This window comes from Manis javanica, chromosome 8 (assembly GCF_040802235.1).
Source record: "Manis javanica isolate MJ-LG chromosome 8, MJ_LKY, whole genome shotgun sequence".
NCBI lineage: Eukaryota > Metazoa > Chordata > Mammalia > Pholidota > Manidae > Manis > Manis javanica.
Window position 1 is genome coordinate 89496094 of NC_133163.1, and position 27946 is coordinate 89524039.

General features: G+C 37.8%; 1 protein-coding gene across 18 annotated transcripts in view; it reads right to left on the reverse strand.

Annotated features, from left to right (window-relative positions):
• Nucleotides 1-27946, reverse strand: part of LOC118972456 (uncharacterized) — a 423078-nt gene that overhangs the window by 275097 nt on the left and 120035 nt on the right. For 8 of the 18 annotated variants that reach the window (XR_012120649.1, XR_012120648.1, XR_012120646.1 and 5 more), the window contains 2 exons: nucleotides 10779-10838; nucleotides 8208-8300 (listed from right to left, as the gene is read on the reverse strand). Coding sequence is in view for 8 of the 18 variants with exons in the window: in XM_073211613.1 (XP_073067714.1) it covers nucleotides 8217-8300; nucleotides 10779-10838 (144 nt within the window). In the remaining 10 variants the exon portion in view is untranslated. Of the gene's footprint in view, nucleotides 1-8207; nucleotides 8436-10778; nucleotides 10839-14079; nucleotides 14180-15457; nucleotides 15579-27946 lie in introns of those variants that run through there. The other 10 variants (XR_012120645.1, XM_073211610.1, XM_073211606.1 and 7 more) reach the window with 5 other exon arrangements.

Below are 27946 nucleotides of genomic sequence, written 5' to 3' on the forward strand. Positions count from 1 at the left end.
GTGACACGTGAGAAATCTTTACTTTTTTTAAAGAAATGAACATCTAGATTATAAAACTGAAGTGCGATTTTTGTAACTTAATTTTTAAATAATTTGATTTCCATAACAGTTGCAAAGAAAGACACATTTTTAATGGTAAGAATAAGCAAGAAGGGATCATTTATTTTAATTCTCTCAAGGCCTGGAGAGGTTTTGCTTTTCTCCTCCTTGCAGTCTACTTCCTGCCATCATCACTTTTTACCAGCAAAAAAAAAAACAAAAAAAGGCAGGGGGATGGATTGGAGGGGAAACAAAACAAAACAAAACAAAACAACTCCCATTACAGTATGAAGAATGGCCAGAGAAGAAAGGGGACAGTATTGAGCTAAGGGAGAAAATAACAAGGGGACTGGATGACATCAGTGCAGCGGTTTTGCTCAGGCAAAAAGGAATGTTGGAACATAAAATAGCAAATTCCTGTCCTGAGGGACAAGTTTCAATTCTGTAACTTAATTATGAAAATACAATAGGGTCTAATCTCATCAAATACAGATCCACCCCTAGCCACATACAGTATGTACCTTTGTGGATTATTTTATTTGCCCTTTCCCTGCCCACACCGCCTAGGAAACAGAGAATAAAGTACAAGGTGAGTTAATGAATTAGGCTCTCTGACACAGCTTAAGCAGTTCCTCCATCATCAGGCCCATTAAGCCATATTCAATGACCATCCTACTGGTCTGAAGTTCAAACACTGTGTTATCAATATCAGGGGGCAAACGGCATGCCAGGAAAATCTGGCAGTTTTCGCTGCTCTGTAAAGTTGAGGTTTACCTTCAAAGATAGTTACTTTCCTTTCAGCAGCGAGGGAAGAAGTGCAGAGGGCTAAGAAAGCTGGACTCTCGCCTACTTAGTTCTGTGAACTTGGACAAGTTATTTCACCTCTCTGTGGCTTAGTGTCCTCATTATAGATCAGGAGTAGCTACTTCAAAGGGTTGTTAATAGAATTTAATTAGTTAATTAATACACGTCAAAAGTTTGGAACCGTGCTTGGCACATGTAATAAGGGCTCAAAAAGTATAAGCTATGATCATCATTAGCTGCTTTGCTTATATATAGTTGGTTCTCCTCTACGTGCTTGTTCTGAAAATGTGAATTTGTCCCAACACAAATTGATGTATCAGGGAACAATTTGAGCACAACATAAATATCAAGTTTGCTATCCAAACCCAGCTGAATTGAGCAAGGTAGAAATACACAAAACACACATATAGAATATGCACATACCTAGTGTGTGCCTAGAAATATCTACCAGCCACTGCACAGCTACAGCTCACCATGTGTGATAAACCACACCCATCCATACCCACTGTTAACAACTTTTGGTTCAATTTCAGTAACCTCATTCTACCACTTTACAGTGATTCATCAACTGAAACCCTTCAGATGCCCATTTCCACAACCAAACCTCAGTCTTTTTCATGGTAAAGTACAATATTTATTGTAGCATTTATACATTTCTTAACCATTCACATGTCTAAAACTGTATTACCATTTTTATTAGACTCCTATCTTTTTTCTGTGTCACTGATAGGAGACAGTGTTGGGTCTCTAATACCATTTTTCCACAGGCCCTGTGGTTTTTACCATGGAATTCTGCATAGTGCTAGAGGAACACACATGGTACAGTACAGTAGAACTGACTGTAATTAGCATACTTGTCACTGTACAAATCAATGATGTGATCAGCTGAACTAAAAACAAATACATTTTCCACTTACTGTATTTTATCAAGTAACATCACAAATACTATTTTATTAAAATAACTAAACTCAACTAATATTACAAAACATATAGAAAAATCCTTCCAATGCAAATGTTTAGGGCAAAATCCAAAATAGCTCTTCCACTAAGATGAGCAGCAGTTTCATCTATCTGGGGCCTGATTTCTAGGCCTGACAGGGATGCTTCCAACTAACTTGCTAGGGATCCCTATCTAGGTTTCAGACTTCTGCCATTGTGTACCCACAAGCCTCCTCCAGAGACATACTCAATTAAGGAATAATTTCCACATTTCTTCATTCAACAACACTGTATAGGCCTATTATGTCCCAGGAGCCAAGCTGAACATAAAAGGAAAAGGAGAAATTGAACATAGAAGTAAGATATATTACTTAGATGAACTCAAGACCTTCATATTTCCCTGATAGAGTTATTCCCAAAAGGATTCAGTCCTCTCATATCACTGGAATGAATAAACAAACATTTTTAAAGTAATACAGCAAATGCACCTATTATCACTTCCCTTTCTGTTTCTACTAAAAAACACTTGCAGTAATAGCTACTTGCCAAATAGCTTCTTTAAAATGAAATATAATAATCCCCTGTATCTACTCCTTTACTGCCCATCATTAGGTTTCAAATGCTAACTTGTTTTATCAAGATACTTTAGCTTCATGGTAAATAATTACATATTTTTTGTAGATCACCATATGTAGAAACAGAACATTAACATCATGTCATAAAGGGCAGAGCAGCTTCTAGAATAGAGGATACTGAGTTTTCTCACATCTCCATTTCTATCTGAACAAGAAGAAATATATTTAATTCTAAAGGAGTAGAAGGAGGGCCAGCATAAGGGGAAATGAATAGCAAACAGTTTTCCAACGCGGGAAGTGGGAACTCCATGATGGGGTCTCTAAGAGACTGTTCCATAAGCTTCTTCATAGCTGTCTGTTTGAGATGACAGATCTCATCCCGTGTGAAGACAGGGGAAGGCACCCTAAGACCAGGGGAGGGGCTGTGCCTTCCATACCATATTGGCATCACCTTAAAGTTTTGAGTCAGCCCCTCAGCGTTTCACATATGATTAAAGTGAGTATTTCTACCAATTGAGCTCTTATATGAGGCTCCTCGAATTTAATTTTTCTTTTAGCATGACCTTGGATAATTCTATAAATTCCTTTAGTCTCTGGTGAAAATGGGAAAATTAAGCAGGTAATCACCACTTTTGAGTCTTAAAACTTTCATTAATACAAAGTATGAATTTTAAATTTCTCCAGTTTCCCAAAGTTTCAGAGCTGATAAGGACGTCTAAGAGCCACCCAGCCTCTTAGACGTTAATATTCTGTATGCCATATTCTGCCACACAGCTAACTGGTAAGTGGAGAGAAGGCCAGAAAGCTAAGAGAGTGGTAGCATTGTTTTAGTCTGAGTGTTTATTGGCAAGTTCCAAGGACTGGGGCATGCTCTCAGGAAGGAGTCCTGGAAAGCAAGCTTAGTAAACAGGAAAGACAGAACTTCTGTTGGTCCTCATTTCAGTGACCTGCTTGCATGTTTTCAGGCCACCAAGCAGAATGTCAATCCATGGAAATACTGTATAATGTATAAGGACAGAACTGGAAATTAGGATCCAAATTTCAGTGATGAATATACCAGACCTCTCCTCTTAGAATACACATAAACTGAGATTGCTAGAATTAAAACAGTTTCTAACCACAGAGAAGAATTAATCCACGCGTAAATTTCTGGATAAAATTCAGAGCAAAATATGTGCAAAACAAAATTGAGATCATTCCTGAATAACGAAGTTAAACCTTTTCAGACACTGAAAGCAAAATTCATTCTCTCTCTCTCTGTCTCTCACACATGCACTCCTCAAACCAATATAAAAAATTATTTAAAAAATACAAGCATTTATACAAAATCAACTCTAAATATATCTGGAGTGAAAGGAATCTGTTAATACTAAACTAAGAAATGTACAGAATTTAAGCAAAGTTCTACCCAATCACCCTCCAAATGTTCTTTCACAATCTGTATGCAGATGTTAATTAGTAGGAAAAAAGTGCCTAACGGATTAGAGATCTTATTTAAAAATATTCAAGTAAAAAGAGTATTTTCCTGTAACTAAATAGTACTGACTCTCTCAATCAAACATAAACAGGGTACACAGCAGAGGAAAGAAGGCCAAGACGTCATCACCCTGTTTGTCAATTGATCATTTCTTGATCTCACAGTTAAGCAAAGTCAGCTTTTGCTGTTTTGGATTTTCTAAGAAAGCAGAAATGAAATTAAACCCACCCAAAATCCCTGAATCACTGATAGTCATACATACACTTACCTAAGCTCCCAATACCAAGAAGTTCTACAAGGAACACTATTTCATTTTCACTTAACAAACAAAATCATTTATTAGGTTTCTGCTACCTGCCATGTATTGTGCTCAAATGCCAGATTCACTCTCACTGCCTGAGAAGGTGATGGTGGGAGTGGGAAGCAGCTGTTCCCCTGAATCCGGGCTCAAACTTGGCCTTCTAGCATACAAGAACTGTTTTTGCATGAGTTCTAGGAGCTGCCTGATCGTATTTAGAAATAAGTGACCCACATTATTTCCTGGGTAGTACCCAGGCAGGCACTCTCTGCTCCAAACTTGGCTTCTTTGCTCAGACCATGTGTCACTAAACTCCTCTGAAAAGAAAGATATGGTATGTGGAGAATCAAAATGACCAGAGGAAGTGGCCGAAGTCCTGAGTTTAGAAATGGCCAAATTCCTGGGGGTTGAAGGTCTATTGAGACAGACTACATGGGAGCATCTCTGGCAACACAGCAGGAAAAAAAAAAGTCTCAAATAAAGCCAGTGGTGACCACAATTATTGGAAACAAAGTGAAAGAATGGGTCCCATTGGTCTCAACTCAAACCTAGCTTCACAGTCAACTAACATCCCTCTCAGGAGAAGAGAAAGTCAGACAAGATTCAGCATGAAAAGCATCCTGGGCCTTGGATATACTTCCCTAAATGAAGTTCAAACAAGCCTTCAAAGCATTTCTATTGCTGGAAACTTATAGTTGTAGCACTTTGCAAGGTTTTTCACAGTGAAACCTATCAACTCAGAAGAAAATGGGCCATTAAGGCAAAGCAACAAGCACAGACTTCATCATTAAATGTCCACCTGAGCCTTCGCTCTGTGCTCAATGAAAATGTAGTATTTCCATCCCAAAGCACACAAGATAGCAAGGCCTGAGGGTTTTGAATAATCGGTTTAGCTCCAGACAAGCCCAAGGGAGCAGGTACCGCCTCTATCATAAGCTCTCAGCTCAGCTCAGCTTACAGACCTGACCTCACTCTTCATTTCTCTGTCTTCCTTCCCCCACTATACTCCTCCTGCCTTCTTAACTCCAAGCAAACTTACAGCTCTTCCCCCTCCAACACTTGGCTATGTGATTATCAAAGTTCCTGGTTTGGAAGCCTTTGGACAGTTTTGTCAGGCTCTGTTTGTCTGAAGGCCCTGAGATCCTTAACTGACAGTCACCTGTACCGCATTTCTAAACCAACCCTGCTCAGGACTGTGGTCCCCAAGCCCAGGAAAGACAGGAATTAGTCTTTGGCTGTCAACTAGTAGTTTTCAACTGGAGTGGGTTTGTTCACCCAGGAGTATTTGCCAATGTCTGAAGACACCTACAATAGTCACAAGCAGAGGAGTATTACCAGCAACTAGTGGGCAGGGGGGAGGGAAGCTGCTAAACAGCCTGCAGTGCACAGGGCAGCCCCCACCCCGAGAACGGTCCAGCCCCAAGCGTCACTAGTGCTGGGGTACAGAAACCCTGCTGGAGACCTAGGCCCAGGAGTGGGCCATGGGAAGTCATGCGCACACCGAGTTAACCTTCACTGTAGTACCCTGGCAGCTTCTCCTTATGGGTCCGATTCCTCCCTCACATGCAGCGTCATGCTCAGGGTCTTCCCAGCTGCAAAGCCATCACGGATCTAATGCTCAGTATTCCTGCGGCAGGAACCCTACTGCCAATCCCACCTCACCAGATCACACCTCAAGAAGAGACACAGTGAAGTTAGCCTGATTACAGCCCCTTCGGATATTATACTCTGGCCTGCTGGCTGCCTACTCAAGTTCCTGCAAGCTCAGTCAAGTCCCCAACCTGGGTCTCATTTCTCTCCCCTCCTCCCAGATCTGAGGTTCCAGAGTGGCTTGAAACTAACTGAGTTCACTTTCCAAGAAGCTTTGAGAGAATAATTTCTAATGGAGCAACGGTAAGTGCTCTGCCGAGGGCCATGCTATTCAGACGCTCGGATCCAAGCTTTAGAACCATAATGATTCAGTTCAGGATACCATTCCAGAACAATGATGGTCATTTCTCAGAAGCCACCAAAATATTGTCTCTCCCACTGTCTCTTTAGTAATTATTTCAAGTTGTTATGTGATTAGCCACCCCCGAGCCTTTTACAGAAGAACAAACTCGTTAACTATTTCCCTGAAAGGGGCAGCCGCACAGCCTGCCCGATATCACGCTGCTCCCGGGCACAGTATACAAGCCCACCCATGCCTTCTTGCCACAGCAGAGAACGTAATTTCTGAGGAAAACTTGGCCTCTTGGCCTTGTTCCAGACTGAACCAAAACAAGAAATGAGACAGACAAAGCAGCAGACAGGGAGTAGCTGGCAGGAATGACTCAGTCCACAAACAAGAAATGAGTACCAGTTTTCAGTGCATTAACATACACCTGGGTCGGATGACAGGGGTGGATGCTTGTTTGGAGCTGCTGGAGATAAGGGTCCACCAGACCAGGGTGGAGAGTAGTATGTGACTACAAGAACCATTACCACTTTGCAGTCAAATCAAGTTGTTAGGAGTAGTGGGGCTCAAAGGCTGTGGGATTTCAACATGACACCTGTTCTTACATATGCACTACTGTGTAAAATGCTAGTTTTACTGGGTTCTGAAAATACTCTGCAAGGAAGATTTCCAAGAAACAAAGAAGTATTTTAGGCATCAGAAATGATCATCACAACTCATCCTTCCTGAATACAGTGAAATCAATATTTTTCACAAGGAATCTGCATCACCAGAAATCCCACCTCACCAGATCACACCTCAAGAATAGAAACACTGAAGTTAGCCTGATTCAGAGCTCCTTGGATATTAAACTCTAGCCTGCTGGCTGCCTAGTCAAGTTCTTGTAGCTTAGACAAGTCCCTCAACTTGAAAAAAAAAATGGAAGTGAATGAACACAGAGATAAAACCTAAAATGTTGTAACCATTTCAAAGGTTCAATAGACATAAATATCTTCCTATTTTTTAAATATGGTTTTAAACAGTAAAGCCTCCTTTTTCTTTCATTCTCCTCAGTTTATGGAGAGACAGATCCCAGCTGAATATACATGCTGTGTAGCTTTTTAAGTAGTGGTGAAGGATTTCTCTTAAGCTGTTCAAACCATTCCACATCAACAACCTTGATTTATGTCGGCAAAAGCAGCTTTCAAGGGTTTGGGTTCCTCTCGAGCTCTGTCCTATTGCAGAGCCCGTGTGCACCAACATGTTACACATGCACAAATCTGAGCAACGTGTGTTACTCTCAGAAATCTCCAGAGAATATAAATGGGCTAGGGAGGTGAATCAGCAAACCATGAATAAACCCTCAAGCTGTAGATGACAATGAAAAGAACACCAGAAGACTTGAAATGTATAACCAATAAAACAGAGCAATGTGCTTTTCCTGAGCAGGCAAGATCCAGATTTATCAGAGGAAGCACATCAGCTATAAAAACACTCTTACCAACTTCCTTTAATGAGTTCCAGATTCTCTGGAGATGGTTGAGCCCATCACCAGCATCACCTGCCACAAATTTCTGACCTCAGGCAACTAGACATAAATTGGCCTTCACATTTCAGCTAATCTCTTCACTGCACAATTAAATTAATGCAAGCTAAGAAATCAAATTCTATTTAAAAATAGGCCAGTCTCTTCTGAATATGTTCGTATGAACCTCTAGGATCAAAAATCAAACGTTAGTCATATAAAATGAGTTTTAAGAATGGGTTTTATTCTATTTTATCTTTGTAGCTCATGAGGTTCTACAAATGCTATGCCTAATCCAGCATTACCCCAAATGGGATCTTCTGGGATATTATTGAGTTAGGCCCCTATTAGTCATGTTTATTACATAACAATGACTAAATCTCTCATTTTTTGCATTAATTCATATTTTATTAATGTCATAGTAAATAATAATCCTCAGTTGACTGGTATTGTAAAGCTTTCTTTCCACTGCAATGGGGACATTTTGGTTAGGTCTAACAAGCGGATTTTAGAGGGACTGGAAGTCTATGGGGTGGGCCCTCGTGCAATTGGAAATGGCCTGTAAATCATAACCACTGCACCCAAGTAATTTGAAGAGCACATGCAACCTATTACCTGAGCTGAATCTTCCTTACCATGTCAATTTAAGCCAAGCCTTTATCTGCATCAATGGAGAAAACCTTACCAGCTGCTGATACTTCTTTCCATTCTCTTGAAAGCTGCTGATACTTTGAAGAATAGAAACAGTGAAGTTAGCCTGATTCAGAGCTCCTTTGGATATTAAACTCTAGCCTGCTGGCTGCCTAGTCAAGTTCTTGTAGCTTAGACAAGTCCCTCAACTTGAAAAAAAAAAAAGGAAGTGAATGAACACAGAGATAAAACCTAAAATGTTGCAACCATTTCAAAGGTTGCAATTGTAATGTGCACTGCCCTTCTGGACCTTCTCTGTATCCCCATTCACTCTTCCCCTGACAACACATACAAGTCACATCCTCTAATGTCAGCTTTCTCAGTCATCAAGATGATGTTTTGGTCTATGCGTGCCTTATTCTTTTGTCTTATTTCTCATTTGTGTTTGAATTTGGGCAGGAGAAAAGGACCTAGCACACCCCAACATTTGGTACACTGGTTGAGAACACAGAAGTGGCCAGAATGTAGGGAAATAAAATAAACATATTAGTGGCCTTGGGCTTTGGAGTTTTATGTATAGGAAAGATTTTTTTACTTTAGTGGGTGTGACAGCCTTTACTAGATCAAGAGGTTGCTTTGTGCACTTGGGTTTTTTTTAATTCTATGACTTGGAAATGGGGCCTTAAGCTTTAGGCCACATGATATTTCAACTGATGGATGATAACTTGTCCTATGGTTACTGTATCTGGACTGTTTTTTATTTGTGGCTCTGTTTCTTTTTTTATGGACTGTGAAAGCCTAAAGCAAAGTTGCATGGCCCTCGGCTAAAACGAAGTCTGAGAAGCATCAGGACAATTGGGCCTTAACGTGGAGGCAGGCGGCTGAGGGTCTGCAAAAACAGCAAAAGCACATGCATAAGAATAACCTCAGCAAGCACCAACTGCACGGGGCCTGGAAATGGCTGACTTCAGTGGGCACAGGCAATCCCATAGAAGTCTCAGATTTAAACAGTATGGGCACTGGTCTCAGCACACACGAGTTGATTCAGGAACGTCAGTATGAGCTGGTGGCTTCAAGGCCACACACTGTTCAAATGGCCAAGCAGGGATCTGAACATAGGCTGATTTTGGGACAGACCTGTATTAACAGGTTCTTAACAACCTGTATTACTTCTTGAACAACCTGTAACAACCTTTTCTTTTGCTGCTGCAAGTTACCACAAACATAGTGACCTAAAACAACACAAATTTATTATCTTACAGTTATGGAGGCCAGAAGTCCAAAACAGGACCTGGGCCCAAATCATGGTGCCAACAGGCCTGAATTTTTTCTGGGGCTCTAGGGGGAAACCCACTTTATCTTTTCCATCTTCTAAAGGTCACCCATATTCTTTGGCTCATGGCAAATTCTTCCATCCTTAAACATAGTAACATAGCATATTCAAATCTCTCTCTGACTCTGCCCCTACTGCCTTCCTCTTACAAGGACCCTTATGACCCTACTGGGCCCCCTAGATACTCCCAGATAATCTCCCAACTCAAAATTCTTAGTTAACTTGCACCTATGAAGTCTCTTTTGCCACGTAAGGTAACATTGCAGTTTCCAAGAATCAGGATATAGACATCTTTGAGGAACTATTATTCTGTTTATTACACAGGCACACACCCTGCCAATCCTTCACTCAGATGCTGAATTTTAGGCCATGGTCTTTGATGACATACTAAGCCCCACATTTGGGGATATATTTATATTTTTTCTGGAATTTCTTTTTATAATTTTTATAATTTTTTTCTAGAATAAGTGTTTTAGGGGTTGGGGCTTGGCTTCTCTTCTAAATGTGGGGGGTGTGGTCTACCAGTGCAAATACTTTTTTGAAACTTTTAACTAGTTAAATCCATAAGCAGCCTGGCAGTGAACAGTGTATTTTTTTTTTTTTTAACAGAAACCACACAGCAGCTCCAGTGAAAGAAAGTCCCAGATACAAGCACTGGCAGAATTCCTTGCGCTGACAAGGCAGAAACCCTTCAACTGAGCGCTCAGAGAAGAGGTTGGGAGGACATCAGTTACTTTGGACCTTCAGTTCACGAGAGCAACAGAATCTGATTTCAAACTTTAATTCCTTTAGTTGTTGTCATCTTTTGACTCAAACTTGTAGGAGGATTAGTGTTTGGATTTTTATTTTTCTGAGGCAATTACAATGGGATGAATTACATTCAAACTTAGGGCATCTCCATGTTGGCATTTTATTAATAGTTTCTTTCTGCATCTTTAATTTTATTGCAGAACCTCTGATGGGTTATATTGGACAGCGGTAGTAGGACAAGACTTGGGAAGGGAGAAAAGGAGAACAGTTTTGGCCTTGGAATTATTTTAATTAATGCATCGTTCTGGCCCATTTCCAGTCCTCTCTGGACCAACACTCTTCCCTACAGAGGAGACCTGCCCAAATTAGCCCTGCTGGGTAAGTTGGTTAAAGTCCAGGTGGGGGTCAGTGTCTGTGCTCACGGCTGTGAAGTGGGCTAAGGGATGCTATTATGGAGGGGCTATATGTTCCAGGACTATAGAGGGCTCCTTACTTTACAATCCTCGTGAATGGGGCTCCATAGAGTTCTGGCAGCCAGGAAATAAACCACCTTCTGCAATAAAAAAAAGGCTTGTTAGTTAAGCAGCTGATACTCTGGACTTCATCTGGTTTATTTCTTGGTCTTTTCTCAGATGGATCCAAATTTGGGTGGCAAACAGGGGTTTATTGGACTCCCCTGGACTTCAAAGCAATTTTTTTTTCTCTAGATTGCTATATTGATCTTTTATCTCTCTCTTTCCAGTCAACCCTTAATGTTACCTGCCTGCTTTGTAGGGTTTCGAATTTGAACTCTTTTGCTTAGGGCAAGAGATCTTAACCCTTTTTGTGACACGAACCTCTTTGTCACTACGGAAAATCTGCGAACCCCTCTCAGAATAACGTCTTTATATGCATAACATAAAACATTGAGGATTACATGAAAATGTCATAGCACCTCATTTAATAGAAAGTATATGAGAATTCATTGAGTTTTCATAGAAATGTAAGCTCCATGAGAAAAGAAATTTGATCTGTCTTATATATCTTTATATCCCCAGTTTGCAGCATATAGAAGGAGTTCAACATTTGTGGAATGAATTATTCAATGATAAACTCAGATTTCCTAGTGAAGCAAATACATACTCAAGAGGATAAAGTTATTTGGGAAACAAGAGCATATTCTTGTTGCCTTTAATTCTTGGAATGTTCGTTTCCTTATTATCAGAAAATATGAAGTTTTTTCTTTGTAAATGCTGCCCAACTACACAGAAAATGAAAAATCACCTTATTTTTTTCCTTACAAAAGATGCAGTGAAGTGTATATCAATTTTCTTATTGCCTTTAATGTAGTTGAACATAAATTCTGTATGTTGGGAACTGTTCCAGACAGTCTTTATAGCTGCCTCCTGTTGTGATGTCCCATGTGCTTTAATAAGCATATTTGCTCAATGAATCATGTTAACCTTTGCTCCTTTCATATTATTCAATAGCTTGGGACTTCACTATATTTTTCTAAAATATATGCCAAAATTGCCTAATATAAAATGTATCAGTTAAATTTTATCTCAAGTGTTTAAAATATGTATAGATAGAGCAGTTGTTTTTTAGTGATGGTTGTTTTGAATGGGAGTTGGCACAGATAGGTTTGTTTTTTGAATGTGGTAAAACACATCATTAACATATCATAATTTGTTTTTAAGAGCTTAACGTGTTTTTTCAAACTGCAGATTGAGATCCATCAGTCAGCTGTGAAATCATTTTAGTGGGAAACAAACACTATTTTTAAAGGTAAAATAGAACAAAGCAAAAATATCAGAATGCATTGTATAGAAAGAATAAAAAGTGTTTGGTGAAACTGTGTGTGTGAGTGCGTGTTTACTGAGCTGCAACATAAAGTGTATTTCTTATGGTGGGTCATGGCCAAAACATTTTAAAAACATTAACTATGAACATTTTATTGAGTTTACAGACAAACAAAAACCGTGACTCCAATACAACCCAATTTAAGGTCACAGGGATATAGACAATTTAAGCAATACTGTATCTTCTGATTCTGTGCCAGTCTAATGCTCTCTCAGATAGAGAAAACTTTTTTCTGTTTGGTACTGCTTTCTCCATAATGACCTAATCATGGCGAAAGAATTCTCTGGTTAAGTCACATAGGAGTTTGCATCATCTCAAGACCTTTTGCTTTGGTGCTTGTGTTTCTTCAACTAGCTGGATTTTACTCTGGGCATCAAAGCTCTATATGAAAGGTATTAATAAAAGGCTTTGGAAATTCCTGAATCACAGGGATGTTATAGGAATTAAATGACAAAACATGTGAAAGCAACAACCACCATGACTGGCCCACTGGAAATGCTCAACAGATATTCAAAGCTAAACTTACATATCCTTAAGTTTGCCTTTCATGGGTATTTAATAAACCAGCCAATAGCATAAGAACGTAAACTCATTTTGAAGATTATAATATCCTTTATTCATAAATATGACCAGACAAGCAGAACTAATCTGATAAACGCTATTCTTCTAATACTAAATTTAAATGCACTCAAGTCACATGTATGGCAATACATAGAACTATACTTATTTATGTTGTACTAAATTATATATAAATATGGTTTTTTTTAGCTATCTAATGGAGAAAAACACATTGAAAACAGAATATTAACTTGAGTTTAAGTATGAGAAAGAACTTCCTGATATAATGATTATTAAATAATATAATAGAATTCTGTGGCATCCTCACCCTTGAATTTTTTGGGTTTTGTTTTTAAAGAATTACTATTTAAAGCTGGTGCACTCTGTGCTAATTAGAGATTGAAGCACAAACTATATGGCTAGAATATGTTCTAGTCCATATTCTGTGACTCATTTTCAAATGTGTTAAAATTAAAGTCTAACTCTTAAATATTATTTTCTACAAGGACACATTTATAAATTAATTATATTTAAATTAAACAATTAAGAATTTCTACATCATATTCAATAGCATCCTAACCCATCTACCTCAATTATCTTAAAGTGAGACAGCAGTTATTCATCCAAGAAAATGGTTTTCTTTCTTATTAGAAGATTGCTACATATGGTAACTTAAAAACCTCATATTGTAACCTATTTTCATGTTAATAACTATTACTGGGAATAACATATTTTACAAGTCTAATCAAACTGTCCCTTTTTAAATTCTAATCTAGATTCTTTCATTAATAAACACTTACATAAAACACTTTCATATAAAACATTTGGTTGCTCTGAAGACAGATGAAAGACAGGCTTGTAGCTCTGATGTGCTGAAATGCCATATGTGGATGGAGAGTGAACAGAGAAAGAACTAGAGTAGTCCTATAGCCAACACTGTACTGGGTGGGACATGGTCTCAAAGGGAAACTGAAAGATCAATATAAGAATCTGAATCTTACATTCAGTTTTAGCTTCCAAGCTATCACCTATGAACTCCAGAAGGAACTAGGCAAAAAAAAAAAAAGGTGGGAGTAGCGGGGGGGGGGGCCCTCTGTCCGTAGGAGATCTATGTATCTAAGGACCTCTCTGAAACTGCCTGTGTTCAGATCATGTTGCTTGTTGCTTGCCTCTGAAAACAGAGAGAAAGAATCAGCACCCCAAGACCACATTTTCACAAATAGCTGAAAAGCACATCCTCTCCTTGAACTTGAAGATGATCTCTTGCACCATATTTTGACAAGCAGCAGACTGGAAACAGAGCAGAGTTTTTCAAGAGATAAACAAGGTTAATGGATATTCCATGATGGAAAGCTGCCCGTAGATGCTGCCAGCTTCCATTCAAAGAAACTTACAGAAAGGTTGTCTGGCTTTCACTCACTTCACCCCAAGGCATCAGATTACCCAACACAGGCAATAAACGTACTTCTTCCTTGTTTTTCTGACTGCCTGTCCTCTTGAACAGGGAATTCTGAGCTAGGGTTCAGCTCCTGCCACTTCCTAAGGTCATATGCAGCAGGGACCTATTAGGTCACATGCTGTGATTCAGTCAGGAGCACTAGGTCCCAACATGCTAAACTCAAGTGGGAAAGACAGAAATAAGCAAGCCCTCCCCACCCCACCATTTTTAGTTTGTTGGAAAGTAACAGCAGTTATAGCCATGAAATACGAAGACTCCACCAAAAATAGCCACTGATGTTGTATAAGTCCATTATTGCTAAAGAAGCAGCATCCAACGAGTCACAACTGATTTATTCCACCTGAATGAATTATACACCCAAACTACCACCCTTGATCCACCAGAGGGTTAATGGGAGACCCTCAGGCATTTGCTTAATGCCTGAAAAACGAATGAAGCAGTTGAGACTTTTATAAAAACTCAGGTCAACCTGTCTAAATAAGTCAGATCTCTGATAAGGAAACTCAGATTCCAAGCCACCTTCAAACCACAGCCATAAATGTAAACAGACAAAAGAGAAACATCAGGATTATACTAAGTCAGGCACACAGTTACCCCTTGCCTGTAAACTCCAGACTGCATAAATCATCTTGCTCTAAGTTAGAACTGGCCTATAAGCCCAAGGAAGATCCAACTATGAACAAAATGTCCAATGTTGTTCCTTGTATGCATTTTAGTAGTCCTGACTAGATGCTTATTAAATAGCTGATGAAAAAATGAATGACTCTGCTGGTGGAACTGATAGAGCAGAGTGAACCATGTGATTCTGTGAACAAAATTCTCATTTTGCCAAATGGTAAACTTTAGGGAGGCTTGTTTGTTCCAACTCTTCAATCCACAGGAGATTTTGTTTAGCTTTGTTTAGTTTTTTTATCCTTGACCCCAAGGAGATTTTGTTTTGCTTTTAGTTTTTTTTATCCTTCTTATAATTGAGACAAGATAATTTGCATGTTTTACAATTACTTAGGTCAGAGACTAAGCAGAAGAACTTTCACATTAGTAGACACTGACAGTAATATATTAACGCTTAACTATGCTTGTTTTTTAAAGGCCACACAACTTTAACCATTTGGAAGGGGAACAAAAACTGATGCCATATTCAGTATGACAGTGATGTCAATGTCAATATCATAGGTAATGGTGTGACCTATTCCTTCCATCAACAATTACTGATACTTACTGTATTAGTCCCAATAGGCTATACTATGCTGCAGTAACAAATAAGTCACAAAATCTCAATGCCTTATCTCAACAAAGGTATGGACCTTAATTACCCAAGTACTGTGGAGTTCCAGTTTTCACCAGGCAGCTTTTACCATCCAGTAACACAGGTATCTAGGCTCCTTCCATCATGTGATGCCTTTATTTCAAGGTGTCATCTCTAAGGTTTTTGTACTAGGGGAAGAAAGAGAGAAGAACACATACCCAATCTTAACTATCTAAGCCCCAAGTGACACAAATCATTTTGGTTCACAGCCAGAACTAGTCATATCACACTATACAGATAAAAGGAAGCACATGGATCCTTGGGAAGTACTAAACCTCTTTCATAACTACTATATGCAAGAAAATGAGATAAATGCTGGCGGATCTTTAGGCACGCAAGCAGGTACACACTGACATGGTTGGAGTTTCTGACCACTCTAGTGCTCATCTCTGGAATCCTTTCTTTCATTTAGCCATTCATTCATTAATTCATTCATTTGTTCTCTGTCACTCATTTATTTAGTATATATATATTTACTGAGTATGTACCTGCCAGGATTTGTGCTAGGTGACGGCATAAAAAGATGATTAAAACTTATCTTTTTCATCAAGAATTTCATATTCTAACATGCAAATAAATGTATAAACACTACTATAAATATAATTTAGTGGTGAACCAGCTATGATGGAAATGTATATTAAATGTTATAGAAATATTCATTCATTTATCCATTCAGCTAGTTCTCTACCTTAGTATATGCCATGCACCATATAAGCAGAGAAACTAAATAATTGTCACTGGCTACAGTGGGGAGGGAATTAAAGGAAATGACATTTGAGTTTGTCATTAAAAAGTAGGAGTTTTCCCTGACCATGAAAAATCTTTATTTAGGTCTTCAAGTGGTAAAAATGTACCCAATAACTCCTCGCTGTAGAATCTAATGGTTAAGAGTGCAGGCTAGAGTCAGATGCCTGATTATAAATACTGATTTCTCTATTTATTAGTCATTTATTAGCTGTTGACTTAACTTCCCTGGTCTTCAGTTTTCTCATTTGTAAAACAACAATAACAACAATAATAACACTTACTACACAGGGTTCTTCTGAAGCTAAAGTAAGAAAATATATTAAAGCCTTAACAAGAAAAAAGTGCAGGTTATCATTATTGTTATTATTCTCCCAGAAGAGGAAAAATATACTAAAACTACAGTATCTATAAAGCTATTGCCAACTGGATCAGTTTCCAAATAGATTCTAACCTGTGTCTCTGAAGAACAGTAGCAGAAAGAGGTAAGCAAGATTTCCTACTAACCTCAGGATGACAGTATTTACTATTTCTATCCTATGTTACAGTGTAAGCCATGGGCTTTGTGAGTGCCTACTGACAGATGAGTGCTGAAGTGTTAGACTCTAGAGTTATAAACTGAAAATTCCTCTGCCTAAAACAACCTTTAGCCACTCTCTTAACCTGACCTTCTCTCCTCCTTTTATAGATGATAGTTTAAATACTATCCCCATTAGGAAGCCCTACCTTGTTTACTCCCACAACAAGCCCTTCTTATGCCCTCCTCTGACCCCCAGGGCCTCCCTATAGAAATACTTAACAAGATATAATAGCCCATTGACTTGTGAAAAGGACCGCTTGTCCCCAACTCATCATTACATCCGCAGTGTTTAGAACACTATCTGCAGTACAGACTGGGTGCTCAATGCATTGTGAGGTCAGAAAGCATAATTATACCAGGAATGAAAGAGTATGAAAGTTAAAATGGGACTTATGAGATGAGAGCTTCCACAGATGATAAGCAGCCCTTAGGTGAGGCTTATAACAGTTGAAGTAGAGAAGGATATGGTCACAGAAATCAGGATGTGGAGAAATTTCAAGATCAAGAATCATGAATATGAATGTTGAAGTCACTGAAAGTCATGGTTATAGGACTTCTCCCATAAATATGGCAGCCCAGTCATATTTAAGGGATGATTTGCTAAGCCTTTGAATAAATTTCTGGTGAGAAAATTCCCTCAACTGCCTTGTCCTATACTCAAAGATTTGATATACTTTTTAAAGATGAGAATTGTACTCTTAGAGACAGATGTGTAAGTCTAAAAGACCTCTTTGAACTGAAAGCCAAAATTCACTTTAACAGACCTTGAACCACCATTTATAAAAGATATGCTCCTGCATCTGGAAGTCTGCAGTTCAGTTGAGGCTGAAGGATCTTTGAAACCAGTTTCTCAGTAGACACCAATTAGGGGCTGCAGTAGTGTTATACCACTCAGTACATCAACAATTTCACCCCAGAATAAAATTAAAGTGCATTTCCCTCCCCACCTCTGCTCCTCTAGAGTCTCCCATCTTTCAGTCTTTCTATTTCCCCATATCACACCTCAGCTTCTTTCATCCAATTTTAATTCCCTATAACTATTCCACATACAAGTAAACAACATAAATCACTGAGTCTTTTTCTAGAGTAATTTTAAATCAAAGAAAGTGGTTTTATGATATAGTCCTCCCAACCCCAAACAATGAAAAACCATATAACCAATAAAAACCACATAACAGAATTTGAAACATTTCCATAACTTCTTATGGAAAGAATCTGATCCTTTGGCTTTTTACCAGGATAACAATAGCAGATAAAAGCCAAAAGTGAAGAAAAATATAACAGAAAGTTACAGGATCCCTTCAAATATAAGTGAAGGCTTTGGCTTATTTGGGATTAAAGATGACAATGATTTTTTTTAAAATTTTCCCAGGGGTCATTAGCTGCCTAAAAAGAATGTCTAATGCGTGAGATTGCTTAGGTATTTCTGATGCAGAAGACCCAATTAGGAAGAGGGAGAAGGATCATAGGAGGGAAAATTAACCAGAATAACATTCTACAAAGAAAATGGAGTCTGGATGGAAGTTGTACATAATGATGAAAGCTGTTCTGACAAGCAATATGCAAGTGTATTCATGCTCTTGCTGTTCATTCCTTTTCTTGGAAAAATGACTACAGGAATAAAGTGATACATACCATATCATTTTCAGAAGAAGTAATATTACATATCTCATTAATAATTACACTAGGGACAGTTAATGCAGGTGTCCATACTCCACTGATCAACTAGATCTATAAGCCATGGTGTTTGACTACTCATGGTACCAATTTTTAGATATCTGGTCCATAGAGTCTAGGCAGGGTGAAAATACACCACCAGACCTATTTTCCTGAATAAATGTTGAGATGTTTCTATACCACAAAGGTGGCAGGCCAACATGATAACCTACCCTGATATACAGCTTTTGTTTAAGATACAAAATGAAATTAGAATTCATCAAGAAGAACAAAAACCATTCTCATCTGGAATTCTTGTGTGAAATAGAACAATGGTTACAATTTTGGTCCTCATATGAGGTAATGTTTCCCTAGGAATATTTAATAATATTTAGCCATCAATTAATTGGCATTGCATCAAAAGAAACATTTGTGTTCTCACTAATCTTGTCTGGTATCTTAAGCACATCACTGGGAAGTTAGTAAAGCATATAACGTGGTAGAAGAGAAAAACTGGAACAGCCTGCTTTACGTCACACAGTTTAATGGGATCTATTAAGTAGCCTAATTTGCTTACATTTGAATTGAAACTTGAAAATGCAAAAAAAACCCATTATCCTAGACTGGGAGTCTATAGAAGATAGAATATATCACTTGAAGGCAAAAAGAACTTCACTCAGAAAAAGTGAATAAGATGGTAAGAACAACTTTCCCAGAAGATGGTGAGGCAGTATGTGAGAACCAAAATTCTCTCAGACATGGCAGCAACAGTTATTTTGAGGAGAAAGATAGCTGATGTAACCAGAGAGACTTCTGTGATCAGAGGAGGAAGGAATGCTGAACTATCTTAAAGCTGTGACCTGTGATGGGCACAGGAATTCCAAAGCTTTGGAAAACAGAAAAGATGTTTGATTTCTGCAGGAGAGCCTTCACAAATTCTTTATATCATTTGTCATATCTCCTTTTTAATCTTGTTTGTATCTAAGTCTCTCTACAGTTAAGTTTGGTATCTGATTCATCTTTGAGGTCCCCACAGCTCCTATTATAATGTTTTACATATCATCAGACATACAGTAAACATTTATATGTTGTAAGAATTGACCTAATATGTCTATACTTTTAATGCATTCCATTGACAAGGTATTTCTTTATCCTATGTATATAAATTTACTCAGACCCAAGTGTGGGAATTTATATTGTTCATTCATTCATTTATAATGCGTATTCACTAAGTATCTACTGTATGCAAGGATCTCTAAGTCCTATGAGGCAGTAAATAGATGTTAAAGTCATTATCTTCATTAAGAAAACTAACAAATGAAACTATTTTTCATGTTATTAGAAAAGAATTTCAAAATTCATAACCTAATTAAGTCTTCATCTAATTTAATCAGTACTTAATATGCCTGCTTTATTAGACTTTGTTGTAGGCATTAACTATTGCTTTTCAGCCTGGTATATTCATTAATGGGATCTGAGGAAATGAGTTTGTAAATAGATGAAATGAGTCCTACCTACGCAGATTTGAATAAAACATAGGCCAGTATCAGTTGCTCTAAAACTATCCTTAGCCAATTCTTAGAACTGTGCCTAGCTAAAGGCTTCTATATCACAGTGATGTTTTAGTCCAGAATGACAAATGGCCTGTGACATATGGTGAGGGAAAGATAGATGAACAAAAGAAGAGAGAATGAACAGCTACGGATTCCCTGAGTCCCTCTCCCCCTGGCTTCCTGTTTCTTGTTCTGGGAAGACCCGCCACTGAAAAAAAAAAAAAGGCTAGAGGTTCAAGGTGAAATAACACCACTTCTTAAATAAGAACAAGACTTTTGGTTGCATATAGATAACACCATAAATTAGAAGAAAATGCTTACCCTGCAGTAAAAGCATCTAGTCAAGAATAAAGAATGCAGAAGGTGGTGAGTGCCCATGACTAGAAACTTAAAGTGTTAGGTGGAGCAAGGGGACCCCTCTACAGGCTGGGTGAGGAGCTGAATGTAAAGAATGCAGCTGACAAATGTCACAAATTCTTAAGGTACTGTAATGGCTTTCTTCTGAGTGGTCACATCAATAAGGTTTGTCTTTAAGCTGATCTCTCAGCAAGTGAGTCAGCAATCCTGACACTCCCTGTGAGGTCAGCTGTTTGCTGCAGAAGAGAAGGCCATTTCAGATATATCAGAATGGCTCTGTCTCAAATGTCCTTCCCCTGCCTTTCTGGCTGAATTTCCAGAAACTTGCATGGGAGTTTCTAGGAAAAATGCCAGAAATCATTCAATTATCAAGAGAGATTCAGCTGTGAGTTTGATTCACAGTTACTTAAATCTCGCATCTTATGCAGAGATCCTCCTGCTGTTTTTCCTAGGTGACAACTTCGTATTTTTTTCTCTGTAGGTTCCCAATTAGTTAATTAGGCCCTCAACCCCTTTTAACTTTTGAAGTTTGGGGTCTCAGGATGAGAAAATAGATTGTGTGCTTCCATATCAAGATGGAGTCTCACTTATAATGTAGAGTAACACTCCTGAGAGTGCTGAGTTGCTTTGGAAAGATTAGAACATTGTGTTTTAAGTGGCATTGGTTTAAATGCCCACTCTGCCACTTATTACCTCTGAATTTCAGGGGAAATCACTTAAACCTCATGTTCCTTATCTACAAAGTAGAGATAAGAACACCTGAACTATTTATACAGTTATTTTGAAAAATGAATGAGATGAACTACATGAAAAATGCTATGAAAACTCTAAAGTCCTACTTCTACAAAGATGGCAGCATAGAGAGAGCTTGAACCTACCTCCCCCGACCTTCACACAGAACCTACACCTACCCATGGAGCAATTCATCTTGAAGAACTGAGGACTAAGTGAAAACCTTCTGCACAGCAAGGGATAGAAAGATTATGTTAAAAAATAGCAGGACAGAGAAATAGTAATGGAGGGAGTGTGACCAGAAGCACAATGACCTACAGTGGAGAGGGATATTGTGAGGAACTGGGACACATGCTCTGGTATACACATAGGAAAAGACCTGCACTTTAAAGTGCATTTAGACTATAAATGAAAAAAGATGGTTTACAGAACTACATCACCCACTGCTTGGCAGGGGACTGACTAGAACTTTCTCCATATGAGAGATTTGGTGAGCACCATTGTTTGCACTCTTTCTTCACCTTGAGAGTGAAATGGGGAGCAAGCTGGGGAACACAAAGCAACTTCAACTTGTCTTGGAAGCTTCTTAGCCCCCACCTACAACCAGACACATCAGCTGGAGAACACATTCAGACCACAGCTTCCCAAGAGTACAAAGACAGTCACCTCCTAAAGGGCACAACTTAGCCCTCACTGTACCACGTGCACTAACCAGTAGCTACAGAGGCATAGCTTCACTGAAGCCAGACACGCTGCTGCTGCACATGGACTCAGAGTCAGTAGCCACAGGGGTGTGGCTTCCTCAGAGGCAATGGCTGGATCTGCTGCCACCCTACCACTGTGGGCCCCTCAGGAGCCTTTACAATGGGACCCTCTAAGCCACCAACAACCATATTCTAACCATGCCATACCCAACTATGTCCTGAGAGCCCTGACACCAGGACACCCTAGCTCATGCTCACTGGGCCTCCAGCTAGCAAGCCAAAACCACTAAGCACACACTGCCTATCTAGAGGACTTTCTCTACACAAGTGATTAGTCAATCAGTCAAGACTGGGAGAGGGTAGACCTTCTACTAATTAATAGATCAACTACAAAACGTCAAACAAAATGAGGGGTCAGAGGAATACACTTGAAACAAAAGAATATGACAAAACTTCAGAAAAAGAACAAAATGAAACAGAGATAAGCAATCTACCAAAGAGTTAAAATTAATAATTACAAAGATGCCCACCAGACTTAAGAGAAGAATGGAGGAACTCAGTGAAAACATCTATAAAGAGATAGAAAACATAAAAGAGAACCAATCAAAGATGAAGAATACAATAAATGAAATGGAGCATATACTAGAGGGAATCAACAGCAGATTAGAGGATGCAGAAGAAAGAATCAGCGATTTGGAAAATGGAGGAATGGAAAGCACTCAGGTTGAACAGCAGAAGGAAAAAGAGTAACAAGAAGTGAGGATAGGTTAAAGGAGCTCTGGGACAATATCAAACACCCAAACATTCACATTACAGAAATCCAAGGAAGAGAAGAGAGAGAGAGAGAGAGAGAGAGAGAGAGAGAGAGAAAGAAGTAGAAGACTTATTTGAAGAAATAATAGCAGAAAATTTCCTTAACCTAAGGAAACAGACATGTAGACCCAGGAAGCAGAGAGAGTCCCCAAAATAAGATAAATCCAAAGAGGTCCACACCAAGACACATACAATATTTAAATGTCAAAGATCAAAGACAATGAGAGAATCTTAAAAGCAGTGAGAAAAAAGCAATGAGTTACTTACAAGGGAACCAAAGGCTATTAGCTGATTTTTCTGCAGAAAATCTACAGACCAGAAGGGAGTAGTGTGGCATATTCAAAGTGCTGAAGAGTAAAACACCCAACCAAGAATATTCCACACAGCAAGGTTATCATTCAGAATGGAAGGGGAGACAGAGAGCTTCACTGACAAACACAGTTAAAACAGTTCACCACCACTAACTAAATCAGCCTTACATGAAATGCTAAAGGGTCTGAAGAGGAAAAGACCCTAATAAAAGCAAGAAAAATAGGAAAGTGAAAATTTCATAGATAAAACAAACATACACCAAAGGTAGTAGATCAATCACTTAAAAGCTAGAATGAAGTTCAAAAAGACAAAAGTAGTATAAGTTCAAAAAAAAAAAAGCACCTAAGAATATAAAGCAAATACTAACAAACACAAAGGGAGAGATTGACATTAATACAATAACAGTAGGGGACTTTAAAACCCCACTTACATCAATGTACAGATCATCCATGCAAAAAAATCAGGAAAGAAACAATGGATTTGAATGTCACATTAAATCAAATGGAATTAACATGTATCTACAGAACTTTATATCCAAAACAACAAAATATACATTCTTTTCAAGTGCACATGGAACACTATCCAGAATAGATCACATGTTAGACTACAAAGCAAGTCTCAATAAATTCAAGAAGACTGAAATCATATCAAGCGTCTTTTCCAACCACAATGGTATAAAACTGGAAAAAAGAAAAAAAATGGAAAAACCACAAACACATGGAGGCTAAACAGCATGCTACTAAACAATCAAAGCATCATCAAAGAAATCAAAGAAGAAATCGAAAAATAGAGAATAATGAAAATAGAAATACAATGTTTCAAAATATTTCAGATGTAGAAAAGCTATCCTAAGAGGGAAGTTTATAGCAATATAAACCTACTTCAGGAAGCAAGAAACATCTTAAATACACAACCTAACCTCACACCTAAAGAAACAAGAAAAAGAAGAACAAAGATCAAAGTGGAAAGAAATGAAATAGAAACTAAAAAGCAATACAAAAGGTCAATGAAACTAAGAGCTGGTTCTTTGAAAACAGAAACAACATTTATAAACCTTTAGCTAAACTCACCAAGGGAAAAAGAGAGAAGACCCAAATAAAATAAAAAATAAAAGAGAGGTTACAACTAACATCACAAAAATACAAACAATTATGAGAAAATTATGAAAAACTATATACCAAAAAAATTCGACACCCTAGAAGAAAGAGATAATAAAAACACACAGTCTTCCAAGTCTGAACCAGGAAGAAAATTTGAAGAGACCAATTACTAGTAATGAAATTGAATTGGTAACCTAAAACCCCCAACAAACAAACAAAATCCAATACCAGATGGTTTCACAGGTGAAGTCTACCAAAACTTGAAAGAAGAGTCGACACCTTTCTTACTCAAACTATTCAAAAAAAAAAAAAAGAAACAGGAACAAAAGCTTCCAAATCCATCTCTGAGGCCAGCATCACCCTAGCATCAAAACTAGACAACACTACAAAAAAAGAAAACTATGGACCAATATCCCAGATGAACGTGGATGCAGAAATGCTCAACAAAATATCAGCAAATCACATTCAAAAATACATCAAAAAGATCATTCACCATAATCAAGTAGGGTTTATCCCAGAGATGCAAGGATGGATTCAATATCCACAAATCAATGCAATATACCACATTAACAAAAGGATGGATAAAAACAACATGATCATCCAATAGTTGCTGAAAAAGCATTTGACAAAATTCAACATCCATTTATGATAAAAACTCAACAAAGTGGGCATAGAGGGAACATATTTCAAAATAATAAAGGCTGTCATCTATAGCAAACCAACACCTAACATCATACTCAGTGGCAAAAAGCTGAAAACTTTTCCTCTAAGTTCATAAACAAGACAAGGATTTCACCATTTTTATTCAACATGGTATTGGAAGTCCTAGCCACAACAATCAGAAAAGAAAAAGAAATAAAAGTCATCCAAGTTGTTAAGAAAGAAGTAAAACTATCACTATTTTTAGATGACCTGATGCTATACATAGAACACCCTAAAGACTCCAGCAAAATACCTAATAAAACGAATAACAAATGAATTCAGTAAAGTTGCAGGATACAAATTAATATACAGAACTCCACTGCATTTTTTGAAGTATAGTTGATATACAATCTTATATTAGTTTCAAGTATACAGCCAGTGGTTTAACAGTTACTCACATTATTAAATCCTTACCCAAATTAGTGCAGTGACTATCTGTCAACTTATAAAAAGATGGCACAGAATCATTGGTTATATTCTTCATGTTGCGCTGTCATCCCTGTCACCAACTTTATTATTATTCAAAAATTTTGTGCATTTTTATCCCCTTCACCCACCCCAATCCCTCCCTATGACAACCACCAGTCACTTCTCAGTGTCTATGAGTCTACCGCTATTTTGTTCATTTTGTTTTATCTTTAGATTCCACAAATAACTGAAATCATACGGCATTTGTCTCTCTCCACCTGCCTTATTTCACTGAGCATAATACTCTCTAGGTGCATCCAAGTTGTCACAAATGGCAGGACTTCTTTACTCTTTATGGCCAAATAATATTCTGTTCTATGTATTTTTTATTCATTTTTTGAGGAACCTCTGTAACTGCTTTCCAGACTGGTTGCACCAATGTACAGTGACAGTGTAGGAGGGTTCCCTTTTCTCCACATTCTCGCCAACACTTGTTATTTGTCAAGTGGCCATTCTAACTGCTGTGAGATGATATCTCATTGTACTTTCGATTTGCATTTCCCTGATGATCAGTGATGTGGAGCATCCTTTCATGTGCCTGTTGGCCATCTGTATTTCTTCTTTGGAGAAGTGTCTGTTCAGGTCTTCCACCAATTATTTTAATTGGGTTATTTGGGGGTTTTTGGTGTTGAGTTGTTTATATTTTTTGGATGTTAACCCCTTATTGAATAAATCATTTACAAATATATTCTCCCATACTGTAGGTTGCCTTTTGTTCTGCTGATGTAATTCCACCTGTTCATTTTTGCTTTTGTTTCCCTTGCATTGGGAGATGTATCCAGCAAAAAATTACTCGTGCTCATGCTCAAGATATTTTTGGTTGTTTTTTTCTAAGAGTTTTATGGTTTCATGTCTTACATTCAGGTCTTTGATCCATTTCAAGTTTACTACTGTATATGGAGTTAGACAGTAATCCAGTTTCATTCTCTTGCAATGTGGCTGTCCAAATTTCCCAATTCCAGTTATTGAAGAGACTATCTTTTCCCCATTGTATATTCATGGCTTCTTTATCATATATTAATTGACCATATTTGTGTGGCTTATATCTAGGCTCTCTATTCTGTTCCATTGATCTATGGTCTGTTCTTTTGCTAGTACCATACTGTCTTGATTACTGTAGCTTTGTAGTATAGCTTGAAGTCAGGAAGCATAATATACCCAGCTTTGTTCTTCTTTGTCAGGATAGCTTAACTATTGGGGGTCTTTTGTGGTTCCATATGAATTGTAATATTATTTGCTCTAGTTCATTGAAAAATGCCATTGGTATTTTCATAGAGATTGTATTGAATCTGTAAATTGCTTTGAGTAGAATGGCCATTTGACAAGATTAATTCTACCTATCCATGAGCATGGGATAGGTTTCCATTTATTTGTGTCGTCTTTAATTTCTCTCATTAGTGTCTTGGTTTTCACCAGAGTACAGGTTAAACCTTGGTTAGGTTTATTCCTAGGTATTTTATTCTTTTTGATGCATATATACGTGGAATGGTTTTCCTGATTTCTCTTTCTGCTATCTCATTGTTAGTATATAGAAATGCAACAGATTTCTGTGTATTAATTTGGTATCCTACAATTCTGCTGAGTTCAGTTATTAGTTCTAATAGTTTCTTGGTATAGTCTTTGAGGTTTTCTATATATGGTATCATGTCATCTGAAAATAGTGACAATTTAACTTCTTCCCTACCAATTTGGATGCCTTTTATCTCTTTATCTTGTCTGGTTGTTGTGGCTAGGACTTCCAGTACTATGTTGAATAAAAGTGGTGAGAGTGGGTATCCCTGTCTTGTTCCTGACCTTAGAAGAGAAGCTTTCAGCTTTTTGCTATTGAGTATGATGTTAGCTGTGGGTTTGTCATGTATGGCCTTTATAATGTTAAGGTACATGGCCTGTATATCCATTTTGTTGAGAGTTTTTACCATGAATGGATGTTGAGTTATGTCAAATGTTTTCAACATCTATTGAGGTGATTACAGGGTTTTTATCCTTTTTTTAATATGATGCATCACATTGATTTACAAATATTGTACCATCCTTGCATCTCTGAAATAAATTACCCTTGCTCATGATGGACGATCCTTTTGATATACTTTTGAATTCAGTTTGCTAATATTTTGCTGAGGATTTTTGCATATATGTTCATCAGGGATATTGGTCTATAATCTTTTCTGTAGTGTCCGGTTTTGGTACTACAGTGATGCTGGCCTCATCAAATGGGTTTGGAAGTATTCCCTCCTCTTCTACTTTTTGGAATACTTTAAGAAGGATGGGTATTTGGTCTTTTTTAAATGTTTCATAGAATTCAGCTGTGAAGCTATGTAGTTATGGAATTTTTAAATTACCAAATCAGTTTTGTTACTGGTAATTGGTCTGTTCAGATTTTCTGCTTATTCCTGGGTCAGTTTTGAAAGGTTGTATATTTCTAGGAATTTGCCCATTTCTTCTATGTTGTCCAATTTATTGGCATATAATTTTTCACAGAATTCTCTAATAATTGCTTGTATTTCTGTGGTGTCAATTGCAACTATTCCTTTTTCATTTCTGGTTTTGTTTATTTGTGTACTCTTGTTTTTTATTTTGATAAGTCTGGCTAGGAGTAAATCTAATTTATTTATCTTCTCAAAGAAACAGCTTTTGGGCTCACTGATTTTGTTTCTATTGTTTTATTCTCTATTTTATTACTGCTCTGATCTTTATGTCCCTCCTTTTACTAACTTTGGGTCTCATTTGTTCTTTTTCTAGTTTCTTTAATTGTGAGTTTAGACCTTTTATTTGGGA